Below are 15000 nucleotides of genomic sequence, written 5' to 3' on the forward strand. Positions count from 1 at the left end.
TTCAAAGTTTAATTTAAAAAAAGTGGTAGACATGATACAAGCAACCGAAGATGAAGACGCCATGGGAAGTGTATTACTCTGTACATGTCCGAAACAGTATCTCTGGGAATCCACCTGGAACATGTACACAGGCATATCTGTGATATAGGGGTTGGCGAAATGTCAGTATCGGTTATGACCGCCACAAGCCCTGATGACATCTTGAAAACGGCGACGCATGGAAGCAATTAAACGTTACACAACACGTTGTGGAATATTCTGCCACTCAAGCTGCAGTGCCGTAAAATGTTGCTGAAGTGTCTGGGGTGGTGGATTCTTCCGGCGCACACGCTGATTCAGTGTTCTATAGGGTTTAAATCCGGCGAACGGGCAGGCCAAGGTAATGGCTGGACATTGTGGCGATGCAGAAACTCCTGACTAACACGCGCAACGACGTGGTCTGGCATTGTCATGCTGAAACATTCCACCGTTGACGTTCATGTGCTAACTGACGTGATGCTGCAGGATCTCATATCGATATCTCCCGTCGGTGCACCTGCCACATGCATAAGAGCCGTCCTACCACCATGATGGATTCCTGTTCACACCATGAAACTGCCACCACCAAAACGGCTAACTTGTTGCACGCAGTTTGGAGCATAATGTTCCCCTCGACGTCTATAGACACGTGTGCGTCCATCAGCACGTGACAGGAGAAAAACGATAAAACAGTCCTCCACCTGACACGTATCCATCTCACCTTCTGATGGCACCACTGCAGACGCTCCGCTAAGTGACGTGGGGTCAAAACATTACGTCGTATTGGTCCTATAGGGAACATTCCTGCCTCCGTCAACTGATTACGAACTGTCGTTGCTGTTGTAGTTCGATTTCGAAGATGACGCACCCGGATGTATCGATCTTGAGCGGCGGTGGTTACTCTAAGACGACCTGACCTTGGCCTGTCATTGACAGTTTGAATGGTGGTGTACCGTGCCCATAAAGCAGAGATGGTCTCTCTGGATACACCAAAGTTTCTTGCCTCAGGTTGTTGAGTTGCCTCTGCTTGCAATCTCCTAATGGCATTATTGCGTTGAGCTGACGTCAATCTTGGCATTATTGCGTTACCTACAGTGCTTGCCGAACTTACATAACTTCATGATGCACGTGCTTCTCTGAGGTTGCATTTTTGCATTCCAGTACAGACGTTGACTATGGCTACGTTTATGCGTATCAGACGTGTTTTCTAGTGTTTTGCATCGCCATTCGCTCAATTACTTGATTGTCTTTGATTCTGTAAAAATAATCTGATAGCATTATTTTTACCAATGTCAAGTTTCTTTGTTTATTTATCCAGACAAATCTCGTAAAAATGGTGTAGAAGTATACAGTTCTATGAGAGCAAACCAAAGTAACACAGGACACTGGTGTGGAAACACATACTTCAGTAGCCCGGATATAGCAACCTTGATCTGCGATGTCATCGCTAGATACATCACACTCTTCAGACGTGCAGGAGACAGAATAATGGACTTCTGTGAAGTCGAAGTGCTTGGTAAGATCATTTTTTATATTTACTATCAATACGTATTATCTTTATCAAAGGGTTTGAATGTGTGTGTGTATCTCTCTCTCTCTCTCTCTCTGTCTCTCTCTCTCTCTCTCTCTCTCTCTCTCTCTCTCTCTCTCTCTCTCTCTCTCTCTCTCTCTCTCTCTCTCTCTCTCTCTCTCTCTGTGTGTGTGTGTGTGTGTGTGTGTGTGTGTGTGTGTGTGTGTGTGTGTGTGTGTGTGTGTGTGTGTGTGTGTGTGTGTGTGTGTGTGTGTGTGTGTGTGTGTTTCTTTGATGGATCATTTGATGTGTATACTTTTTTAATCATCAAAGCGGAGTTCAAAGAAAAATTCTTGTAAATTTAAAAGGTGGAGATATCTCAGGTAGCGTTTTGTTTCTTTCGAGTTTATAAGTCAGAAGAAAGAAACTACCTAGCTGAATCATTGCAAAGTAAAATGCGGCTGATTTGTTTTGTCAGTGGTAATGGATGGATTCTTCACAATAAAGCCAAACTCTGATACACGTACCTCCACTATATTTCCCCACCCAAAAATATGTTTTACACTTGGCTTTCAATCAGTCCACCAGTCCCTACTCTGATGGACTGTTTCATGATGTTCTCAAATTAACTAAATAATGAGTTCCCACTTTCTCTCAACCAAAAACAAGGGATCTATTCATTCTGATGAAACATAAAGGGGCTCCCAGTGGCATTTATTTAAATACCGAGACGCCAAATGTGGCGGTTACTTTAACCAGAATCTGAATTGAACCGTATTTGTCTAATAGTGTTTACTGTGTATAACTGCATCTCTACCGGTGAGTGAAGCTAACTCACCAGACCGGCTTTTATACCGATTGTCACTTATTTTATACTATCCAGACTAAAACACCCTTTTTTGGGGGGTGTCTAAGGAATGATAACACCATCTACTAAAACCAACAACAGGGGAAAAAACACCCCAAAACAACAACCAACAACAAACAAAAAAAACCAACAACAACAACATACACACCATAAATTAAATAAACATGAATCAATTGTAATATTTACTACTAAAATGCAGGCATTACATGTATACCATTGTTTTTCATTTATTGTAACTTTATTTATTTACATAACTATTTTAACTGGTTTGTTAGTTCTAAAAGTGAATAATAAAACTGTTGTTGCTAAACATAAGTTATCAAATACAAAATTAACATGTTTTGGCAAAATGTATTAATTATTTAATTTTGAAACGAAACCATTGTTAAGATTCACATACAATAATACAACGTCAAATATATTTCATACAACTTCAATTGTTTTCAGTAATGGAAAAAACCAAATAGGCCTACACCCAAACAATTTGTATGCAGTTTGTTTGTACTGTTTAATTCTGGCGGAAACGTCAATGGCGCACTGGCTTTGTGAGAAATCGTGTTAGGGTGTGTACACATGTACGTGCGTGCGTGTAAATATTAGTAAATCCGTTTTATATCGTTCTGTACTTCTAAGTAAGACACCTTTCCTTCGTTCGTGTTGTATATAAAAATGTACTTCTGCATTTTAGTCTGTGATGCTGGAACTTTCGGTGATACCTGCAACATGTTCTGTCACTGTCGAGATGGACCGTGTAACTATGTTACTGGAGAGTGTACTAGAAGAGGATATCAACAAAACTGGAGTGGAGATACGAGTAATGACATGCTATATATAAATACATTTTATAACTATATATAGAGAGAGAGGCTATTCCATGGGATTTTTCGAATATGATTTTTATGTCAACGAGTGATGTTTGAAAATCATATTTTCACGAATTGCGAAGCAATGAGTGAAAATATGGTTTTCACACATCACGAGTTGACATAAAAATCGTATTCGGAAAAAACACAATGAAATGGTCTATTTATCATATAGATCTTTCCTAATTTTTGATCATATATTTCGTTTTTTGGTAATATCTTTTGCTTATCCTATCGAAAACACGTAACGCCATGATATATTTCTTTCTATGGAACTATTCCAGAAAATGTACTTGACCATAGACTTTTAAAACGAAAATTGAATAAAAAAGTATCTTTATTAACATTTATGTAATAATACTGATGTACAAACATACCTGACAAAGCCATCCTCCAAAAACTCCCACAAAAACAAAACGAATCGAACGCCGTTAAATTCTTATAGTTACACGCAATGACACTTCATTGTGTCATCATTATTTCGCTTCGTATTAAATTCGTTTTAGATATTTTATCGTAATTGCACTTCGTATCCCTTTTTTATAGGTACAGTTGTTTAAATTACATTTTGTTCATTTTTCAAATACGATCAGATTGGTAATCATCAAACTTAATAAGAAGAAACGAGATAAAGGGAGATAATTTAATCATGCACTTTTACAAAAAAGTAAATACGATTTCTATATTTTCACTGTAGCTAAAATACAGTGAAAATATGACTTTTCACCGGATATCACTTTTATGGTTTCCGTAGATCTATATATTTCATTGTTATGTATATAATGTGTGTGTGTGTGTGTGTGTGTGTGTGTGTGTGTGTGTGTGTGTGTGTGTATAAGAATTGACCACAATTATATTTTGGTTCATGCAAGTATGAACCGAAAAAAACGATGTGAATCCGGGTAAAGGGTTATACAAAAGTATGCATATCGTTGTTGTTGTTTTTCGGTTCATACTTGCATGAACAAAAAAAAAAAAAATTGCGGTCAAATCATATTATTACATTTATATGCATACTTTAACAATACAGAACTGAATTTATTTTGTTTAGCTTTAAATACGTCTGTAGTATTGTTTGTGTAGACTTAATTGATACTTATGTCGCGTAAGAATGCAAACGTCCATTCACTATTACAATGCATTTGAATAAGGTGATTTTTAAAATTACGTCATTTTGTAAGTGATGTAACTTTGATAAGTGATGCCATTTCCTCTAGCTGCTGCTGTGTGCATTTTTAAGGATCATTTAGTTACATTGGAAGGCATTGTCCGATTAATGTTTAGTTTATGCTGTTGGAGGAACCGTTTAATTTTCGCCAACAGCTGTAGAAGAACGCTTACTAAAGTAGTGTCGGAAATAAAATAAAAATGATTTTCGTCAATTATTTCATTGATATTAAACTGACAAGTAAATATTTTGTAAATAACTATTTAGCATGTACTTGTTTGGGCTCTTATTGATGTACAAGGTGGTGTTTACTCTTGAAATTAAAATAAAGATGTCCGTAAACAGGAGATTTGTGACCTTTATTGGAACAAACTATAACACATTTTGATCGATATGTGTCAATTTCATTTACCCGTAAACAAACTTAATTTAAAACTGCAAGTTAACTGATTAGTTTGAATTGCTGCATAAATTATTAATTATGACCAGCATATTTAGTGAATATAAATTCAATATAAGTACATTAGAAATTTACACAATCCTGCAACCACTTAAAGGTGCTATATCAGAAGTTATATGTGAGCATCTGTTTGTGATAAAGATTCTCCAATAAAAATGTATTTTCTACTAGTAGGTAAAATTATGTTCTATAATCATTTATGGGCATATAGTTAAAGGTGTAGTCTTTAAAAAGTAATAAAAACATAATTTGCAATAGCTGTCATTATGCAACTTTGAGATAGCACCTTTAATACCGGTATAATAGATCACAAACTCAAAATGGTTCTTGACAGTTTTGCTCAAAAGTTACTTATAAATGTCTACAATATTTTTGTTTTGGAGAGGAATAGCGGTAAACCCTCGCCAGAAACGGTCCCTCACATATTGTAACAGCAATGGAATTGACATGTTGACAAAAATGTGTTATAGTCTGTTCCAATAAAGTGCACAAATCACCTGTTTACTGACATATTTCTTTTTATGTCAAGAGTAAACACCACCTTGTACATCAATGAGAGCCAAAAAAGTTAATGCTAAATTAGGTAGACTATCATTAAATAGATATTTACAAAATATTTACTTGTCTGTTTAATATGTAAGAAATAATCGACGAAAATCATTCTTATTCTATTTCCGACAGCACTATAGTAACTTTCAGGCGTGAAGTTTCCTAAATTTCTTTGGCCACCGACAGAGTCTCATTTCTTGATTAGCAAAGTGGTTTGTTTGTTTTCTAAATCAATTCGTATACATGTCTACTGTGCTATAGCATTTTCCATTAATTTATCGTATCAATATGTTTTATTGCTTATTGTGTTATCTTTCACGTGTGATTCCTTCAAAATATCTAAATATGGTTGCCTGAATAATCCGGCTTGTTGCGGGGGGGGAGGGGGGGGGGGGGGAGGGGGGTAAGCGTGGTTTATATTTTAGGGTTCATCGAATTATGAATGAAAAAAAAGTAAGCACCTGTGAACCAATTAGATTGCCATAAAGTGTATAGCTGCAAAGAAAATTTAATTATTTATATAAACATGTCGGCCACCTGTAATCAGCGGTCACCTGCCTTAAGCGGCCAGCGGCCAACTAAATCGGATCCCAAATCGCTAAAATTCCTGTATTAAGCGGGCACAGTACATGCTTACTATTATATAAAAGGGATATTTTAACAACAGCGATGAGATTCAGCAATTAACGCATCTGGACACCTTCATGAATATTAGTACCCATTCAGTCCTGACATCTCATCTGGGTATCAATTAAGAAAGGATGACTCTGGAATGCATCTAATTGCCTCTGGGCAAGCTACGCTTGACATTTGTAGATTCACTTACAATGACAATACACCACAGTAGGAATTAAATAATTAAATGGAAAAAGAAAAGAAACTTGTTCACAACGGTTAATTTAATACATTCCATTTGCATTGTTTCTGAAGGAGACGACATGTCAACAGTTGATTTATAGTCACCTGTGAAGCACACCCCCGTATATTAGCAGTACAGACGGTAAAACAAGAAACAATAACAAATGTTTTAAAGACTGTGGCAACCTGTAATCAGCGGTCATCTGTCTTAAGCGGCTACTTTTATCTACTCCCTTATGTGACCGCTTAAGGCAGGTTTGACTGTACTATCTCTATTGCAGTACTGTCACAATAGTATTTTAACTATCGCAGTACTAATGCAATAGTCACCCCCTAGTAGTAGTAGTAGTAGTAGTAGTAGTAGTAGTAGTAGTAGTAGTAGTAGTAGTAGTAGTAGATTTCTTATTACAATCATATTTTTATTATAACAGTTGTCGTAAACATTTACTACTTAAAAAAAATGTATTATTTTTCTACAGTATGTCAACAAGGTACATTTGGACCCGGATGTCAGTCAAAATGTAGTGAACGACACTGTAAAAGCAGACAGTTCATCTTGTGATGTACAGAAAGGAACCTGCCAACATGGCTGTGATCCAGGCTGGAAGGGTCCAAGTTGTATCATAGGTAGGTATTTAAACAATATAAATTGTTTTATTTATTAATTTTAAGATATATACTTGTTTTTTATGTGTGTAATGGATTACTGTACATTCTCACAGGGGACACATGATGAGTATTAATCAATGTGAATTTCCGTATTTCTAAGCACTACATTCACAGTTTTTAATAGAAGTTATCGGCAGTTGGTTTAGTATGAATATATTTTGAATAGATGCACTAAGGATAAGTTGTGTAATTCGGCTGATTATGAAATCAGAAAGTTAGGCATGATGAAGGTAACTTCCAAGCGATGATGTATGTAACTCTCTAGTCAGCTTCAGATGGGATGTGGGTATCTGACAAAAGGCATGCGGGTAACTGCAATGGCATGCGTAACTGCAGGGTGAGAGTAACTGCTGTAGTTGTCTCTTCATAACTAATGATCGCCATGTGTGTATAGAAACAATGAGTAAAGAACATTATTCTTTATGTTTTCCCCTTCATTTTCTTTTTTCAGATTATTACATGTGCTATTTGTGCGATACATCCTCCGCCCGAGCCAATACTATTTTAACACACACCATCAAAATGCACATGGGCCATTCAAATATTACGTAACGCTCGAGGGGGTGGGTGGGTGTACTTCCTAACGTTATGTGGCGTTGCAGAAGGGTGGGTTGGTGGGTGTATTTAACAGCGTTATGTAACGCACTGAGTTATTTTTTTTTTATTTTTTATATTTCTTTCCCAAATTGCAAACCTGTACGTTAAAATTACATTACACCCATCGCATGGCGTGTTTATGAATGGAAAAGGGGGGGGGGGGGGGGGGGGGGGGGGGGGCTGTCCAAACGTTACGTAATATTTTTGGGGGGTATGGTTTAGCGTTACGGAGCGTTACATAGAGAATGCTAAATGAGTTCTCGTGTGAGACCTTTTACATTACAACGAGTTTGCGTTTTAATCCTACATCACGACCGAAAGCGAGTGATGTATGATTAAAAACACACGAGTTGTAATATAACCAGTCTCACACGGGAACATGTTTAGTATTTCATTTATTACACCGTACATCAAATGAACAAAAATGACGTCATGTGGCTACTTCATTTAGCTATTTATCAATGAAACTTTGCATTCCTACGCCACACATCTATCAATGAAGTTTACACAAACAATATTATAACATATTCAAGGTTAAACTAGATTATTAAAATATATATTTTGTTAAATTATGCTGCTAGCATTAATTATATACAGCAAGCATTTTTCCGATTTAAAAATATGAATCGAAAGAACCATGTGCACACTTTTCGCATACCATCTATGCAGAGTTGTACTATGTGACACCTTGGATGATGTCATGACCTCTCAAAAGACATATTTCCACATGAGAAGAGAGATAAATGGGTATCTCGTCCACCGCGGTGTAATAAACGGGGAGGGAGGGTGTCTAATTTTGACATAATAGTGTTACATAATATATTCTGTCACACAAGAAACGCATAGGCAAAATATTCATGGAATTATGTTTTTAATACAAAGTGGCACAATTTCGTTATTTATGATCGTATCACAGTAAAATTTGACACGAGTATGTGACAATGTTCGTGCTATGGACTGAAGGCAGTGGAGGCGTTTTCGTCACCAAACAGCGTCGCGCGAGGGCACTGAAATCAGTACCGTGTGTGGCCACCAGCAGCAGCAATCACTGCGCGACATCTCCATGGCATAGAATGAATGAGTCTCTGAATCCGGGCTCGTGGAATCCTAGCCCATTCTTACTGCAGTGCATGTGACAGTTGTGGAAGCGTCTGAGGCTTCGGGTCACGCTGGCGTACACGTCTGTCCAGTTCGTCCCATAGATGTTCAATGAGGTTGACATCTGGCTATCTTGATGGTCATGGCAGTACATTAATGTTCTCATTCTGTAGGAAATCCATTGTTACACGTGCCGTATGCGGTCCGGTATTATCCTGCTGAAAGAGTTCTCTCTGTCTATCCAAAATGGGAAGCATGTGACGGCGAAGAATTTCTTCCCGGTAACGTACAGCTGTCAGGTTGCCTTCTACGAACACAAGTTCACTTCTGCCGGTGTAGGAGTGGCTTCCCACATCATGACACTCCCTCCATCGAATCTGTCAACTTGGGCGACGCAGTTGTTGGCAAAACGTCCATTGCAGCGTCTGTACACACGTTGTCGTCCATTACGTCGCTGTAGAAGGAAACGTGACTCGTCGCTGAACCATACTCGTCGCCAGTTTCCCAAGTTCCACCCATGTACATTCGTGAACCAGCGAACACGTAAATGTCGATGTTGACATACGGTCTCCTAGCCCGTAAACCAGCTTCTCGAAGTCTGTTCCGAATGGTTTGTGCAGACACCCTTCTCAAACCAGGTATGTGTCCAGCAGTGTTCGTTGCTGTGGCAGTTCGGTGACGCAAGTGCAGAACCCGGATGTAGCGATCTTGTGCTGCAGTTGTAATGCGAGGTCTTCCACTTCGGGGCCGGTCTTGAGCTGATTGAAACTGCTGGTACCTGTCCAAGATACGTGAAATGGTGCTCTGATGGACGTTCATGTGGCGTGCGACTGCTGACTGCGATTCACCAAACTGGAGGCGGCCTATTGTAATGTTTCGCTTCGGCAGACTTAGTCTTGGCTTAATAGCAAACATTATGGCACTAAGGCTAGTTGGAGGGGCACCAAGGCAAATATTTTCTTCAAAAGAGGGGCACAAAGGCAACTTACTTTCTATTAAATTTATCAGACAAAAATGATTTCATCTTATGATCTTGAATTTTAGCCTATGCAGATTGTTGGATATGGATGCCTTGATATGTGTGTGGTTGTCATGCATATGTACAGACTGGACAGTAGCTCGAATGTCTTATGGTCCCAGCCCGCGAGCACGGCCAAACACGCACTCTGCAAGTCCACAGCTAATAACTATATCAAATGGCAAACCTAAGTTTAGTTGAAGCACTCATACCTGAAGACGTTGGACAGCTTCGCACATTTGGCTGCTGCCGAGCTAAGCTCTATTCGTTTTTTTAATTCCCCCTTGCCGGGGCATTTCGATGTTCAACAACAAAATACATAACAGAAGAGAAAGCGTACGTGATTCGGTAAATGTCGGGAGTATATTTTAATTTTAATTTGGTATAATCTGACATTAAATTTTCATTTGGTGTAATTCTCCATTCATCTTTCAGAGTTTGGGTAATAGGCCTGACTATTTTAATTTTAATACAAGAAGACTATAAAGACATAAAGCTATATTATATTGTTACATTACCGTCGAGTCATTTCGTCTTGTATTCAAATTAAAGTAATAAATCACCCAATTTTGAATTATTTGTGACTTTAATGGCATTGTGCGTTGAACCGTAATAGATACCCACATCCTCATGATGTTCACACTTTCATTTACCAACATCACACGCGATTTTTGATGCCCGTTATCTAATTCCCAAATACTACATTTTAAAAACTTATGCTTCAAAAATGCATATTTTATATATTTCACGAAGTCTCTGTATATGGACATCTCAGAAATGCCAGTTAAGAATGGAAATTCACATTGATTAATAATCACCACGTGCGTCCTACGCCATATTGGAAATTCACATTGATTAATACTCACCATGTGCATCCTACGCCATATTGGATGCGAGTAACTACAGTTACCCGCATGCGGTGATTCTAGCAAAGACTGTTAATTTGTAAAACAGTATACATGCATTTTATACTTTAAACATTTTGGAAATAACCATTATGGAATTTTTAGATTTGCGGGTGTTATTGTATATTTGAAATCTCATATGTTTAAAAAAAAAAAAAAAAAAAAACTAGCTACAATCACACTGTAGACTCTTGAATGGTTAACTTGGCATGTACCACGTTCTAATTACGTCATTAGATTTGCAGGTGTTGTTGGTTACTGCTCGCGAAGCAATGTAATTAATCAATAGCATTCCAAAACATAGTCACCATAAGTTTACAATGTTAAAGGGACTGTTCTGAATCCACTGTCATTACAGGATGTTTTGGTGACTAAAATTACATCAAGGTTCTAGAATTTTGTTTTTTGAAATTAACTTGCCATGGGGCAAGCAGATTTGAAAATACACCGGCCATGGTGAAAAATTCACTTGCGCATTTTTAACTTACATGTAAGTTACATTAAAAAAAACCCATACTGTCTTACTTAGAATGTCAGTGTCGGTATATCCAGTGTGTTTGGAGTCGTGTGTTAATGTGTATTGCAATCATTTTACTTCGTATGTACGAAATTACTGGAAGTTAAAATTGGGTTTAGACAACTACGAACATTAGGACAACAAACACGTTGTTTATGCAGACTGATATATGTCATTTTCATCAGCAAAAAAGCTCTAAATGCTGTAAACATGTTAAAGAGCACAAAATCTATTGAACACAAATACCAAACTGGAAGATTAATTGGAATATTGTCGTCATACCCTAAATGAATATATTAATTTCATAATAAATATTATTTTAACAATTCCTTTAATATTTGCTGAAGACTGATTCTAGTCATGATTACTGTCAGAACTATATTGTTAGAACTATTCGATTAATCAGTATTATATGCGAGTCCATAGTAGGTGGCATTCGATTTTTATTGCATATGTTTTGTGCAGACTATTGTGGTTCGTATGACGCTGATTGTGACTTAATTTCTATGAAAATATATTAACGGAATTAAGACCAGCTGTGCCACTATATTCCAGCATGTGATGATGGATCCTATGGCGCTGGTTGTAAATTCACTTGTTCTAAAAGACACTGCAAAGAGGGTACGAGGAGCTGTAACAAGGCCAATGGTTCCTGTGAAGATCTGTGTCAGGACGGTTGGACGGGAGTCGACTGTACAGGTACATTGTATTTTATTAACATAGCTGCTTTATATTTGTAAACAAAATCCAAAGATAAACGTTTGAAAACAAACAACAACCGGTGGGCAAATATGGGAAAACACTGCTTTACATTTGTAAACAAAATCCAAAGTTAAACGTTTGAAAACAAACAACTTATGAACGTATTCAGTGTATACTAGTATATTTTTATTTCAGGAGTCAATACACTTTACTTTTAAAAACAAATGAACAAAACACAACATGGTTCTTCTTTTTCAGTGGCATATATATTGTAAATATGTATCATATGTTAATGTAATTAAATGCCATACTGTAGAGTCAAACTTCATTATTCTATAGGTGTACATATGACGATCTAAGCTATTATGCTGTGCGCAGGTACTCTTAGTTCCCTTTCTCCATAATGTTTAGTATGAACATTATATTATACCAGAAAAAAAGGTTTTGCACTCACCTTCCATATTATAAGCAACGTATAATCAACTATTCAGTCAGCAGTGCCCTGGACATATAATATGAGTTAACTAATATAAATAATATAATACATACATGCATTGTATGGAAGTGATTTAAAAGTTCCATTTTATTTGTATACATGTATCAGTCTCCGCTTTACAAGTTGATCAATCTTAACGAAAATTAAAATCAATCAATGATTCAATCAGTCAGTCAGTGCATGAATGAATGATATAAATAATATCTTTACAATACAGGATGTGATGGGAAATACGGTCAAGATTGTTCATTATCGTGTGATGTCAGACACTGTAAAGACAACAAGGCACCGTGTGATTACATGACCGGATCGTGTGAAGGAGAATGTCTGGCTGGTTGGCGAGGTGCTACGTGTACTGACAGTAAGTACTGCAACAACATTTTGTTCAATGGAATATGGAGATAGTCGCCCATTATGTTGCAGTCCCATTTCCCGTGATATATTCTTTCCATAGTTGGTATATCTTGGTGACATCTTTCGCCTTGTTCTTCACTGATGTCACCAATATTTGCACTGAAGAAATGTAGGTGAGAATGGAGGAGATGCAATTCCAAAGACATCTGGCATCCAAGTTTTTCATAAGTCTTTATCAACGTTTCTATTAACTGTTCATAATTCCCACTTTTGTTATTCCAAAGTAAATGTCCAACCACTTCTTTAGATGTAGCACGACTGTCCCATAGGCAAAGAAAGCAAGGATGTTTTGTATAGCCTCCTTGGAGACCTTTTAAGAAGGTAATCATTTTGAAATCGCCACAGACTTGCAATTTGTAGTCTATAGTTTCCTGAACATATTTTACATTAGCGTAGTGTTCCTTTATATGCACAGAGTACCCAATTGGTATTGATGGATACTGATTTCCAGTGTGTAGAAGAACACATTTGAGACTTCGGGAGGAACTGTCTATGAAGAGACGCCAATCATTTGGTTCATGACCAATACCCAGTTCTCAAAGTCATTACAGAAAGATAAATCATCTTTCACCATAAAATATTAATACAAATTAATGCCAAATTTATGCTCAATCTAACAAAACTGAATGGAAAATACAAAAATATAAAAAAATACAATTTTTGTTACATTGTGAATTATTTTAATTTCAGATTGTGATGCAGATCATTTTGGTGTGAATTGTAAATCAGTGTGCGCAGACAGACATTGCAAGGGGGATCAACTCTGTCATCATGAACTGGGATATTGCAGTGGTGGGTGTCTGTCAGGGTGGACAGGACTTACATGTGTTGAAGGTACGTGCGATGACCAACTAAAACAATCGAGCATGTTACAAGGGGGATTCAGGATACGATCGAAATTGTTCGTTAAACTGAAATTATTCACTAAAAATGTTAGCCAAAATATACTGTTTAGTTATTTCCAAACATGCACAGTAACGTTAATTATAATAACGCGCGCGCCTGTGTGTGTGTGTGTGTGTGTGTGTGTGTGTGTGTGTGTCTCTCTCTCTCTCTCTCTCTCTCTCTCTCTCTCTCTCTCTCTCTCTCTCTCTCTCTCTCTCTCTCTCTCTCTCTCTCTCTCTCTCTCTGTGTGTGTGTGTGTGTGTATGTATGTATGTATAGACAGATGTGTGTGCTTGTTTTTGTATGTATTGATGTATGAATATCTATATATTGTATGTATGTCGAGGTTGACTATTACATACATAGATATTAACGCACTGGTGCAGGGGATAATTAAATCCTTTCCTTTCTTCAAAAAATGTCCCATGCCGTTGCTGGGACTCGAACCTGTGGCACCGAATCGCCCACAAATTGCAAGACTAACCACGATGCGCTCTGGGCTATCGAAGCATCCATAAAAGGATGTTCTTTAACTCAACCACATGCATGGGGCCTACAATCTACGCGGTCGATCCCGCTTGCGTGCATGAAACAGTGGGCAGACCTGGCACTGGCTAGTATGTATTGATGTATGAATATCTATATATTATATGTATGTCGAGGTTGACTATTACATACATAGATATTAACGCACTGGCGCAGGGGATAATTAAATATTTTCCTTTTTTTATGTATGTTGTATGTATGTATGTATGTATGTATGTATATAATATATAGACTGACATAGCCAGATCAAAGATTCGATAAAGGAAATGGGAGTGCACAAGAATTTACAATTCATCTTATGTTCGGATATGTTCTTTTTTTACAGCCCAAGCTGTCACTGGCAACACTGACACCGGTAACAGTGATTCCGCCATCGTTTCCATTTCCTTTGTGGCGGGTATTTTGTTTGTACTGTTGGTCATAGTCTTCAGTGTTTTAATCTGGCAAGTAGATCTGATTTTATGTTTATTTTCAACTTGAATTTGCTTGGATTTGTTTTGTGGGGAGGAACGTAGCCCAGTGATAAACCAGTTGGCCTATGCGCGGTCGGTTTGGGATTGATCCCCACTGGTGGACCCATTGAGCTATTTCTCGATCGAGCCAGTGCATCACGACTGGTATATCGAAGGTCGTGATATGTACTCTCCTGCCTCTCGGAAGGCGCATAAAAAGATCCCGTGTTATTAATAGAAAAATGTAGCAGGTTTCTTGTCTAAGACTACATGTCATAATGACCAAATGTTTGACATTCATTAGCTGATGATTAATAGATCAATGTGATCTAGTGGTGTCGTTGCGCCATCACGTCTGTCTGAGGCATGACATATATAAAATATTCCTTGCTACTAATGGCAAAATT

General features: G+C 37.6%; 1 protein-coding gene across 2 annotated transcripts in view; it reads left to right on the forward strand.

Annotated features, from left to right (window-relative positions):
* Nucleotides 1-1422: 1422 nt before the first annotated feature.
* LOC121366129 (multiple epidermal growth factor-like domains protein 10) overlaps nucleotides 1423-15000 on the forward strand; it is a 15325-nt gene continuing 1747 nt past the window's right edge. Inside the window, exons 1-7 of one of the 2 annotated variants that reach the window (XR_005957126.1) lie at nucleotides 1423-1534; nucleotides 3085-3210; nucleotides 6774-6921; nucleotides 11654-11797; nucleotides 12514-12657; nucleotides 13401-13611; nucleotides 14467-14584. Coding sequence is in view for 1 of the 2 variants with exons in the window: in XM_041490702.1 (XP_041346636.1) it covers nucleotides 3091-3210; nucleotides 6774-6921; nucleotides 11654-11797; nucleotides 12514-12657; nucleotides 13401-13544; nucleotides 14467-14584 (818 nt within the window). In the remaining variant the exon portion in view is untranslated. The remainder of the gene's footprint in view (nucleotides 1535-3084; nucleotides 3211-6773; nucleotides 6922-11653; nucleotides 11798-12513; nucleotides 12658-13400; nucleotides 13612-14466; nucleotides 14585-15000) is intronic. The other variant, XM_041490702.1, reaches the window with a different exon arrangement.

The sequence above is a fragment of the Gigantopelta aegis genome, unplaced genomic scaffold, assembly GCF_016097555.1.
Source record: "Gigantopelta aegis isolate Gae_Host unplaced genomic scaffold, Gae_host_genome ctg4829_pilon_pilon:::debris, whole genome shotgun sequence".
NCBI lineage: Eukaryota > Metazoa > Mollusca > Gastropoda > Neomphalida > Peltospiridae > Gigantopelta > Gigantopelta aegis.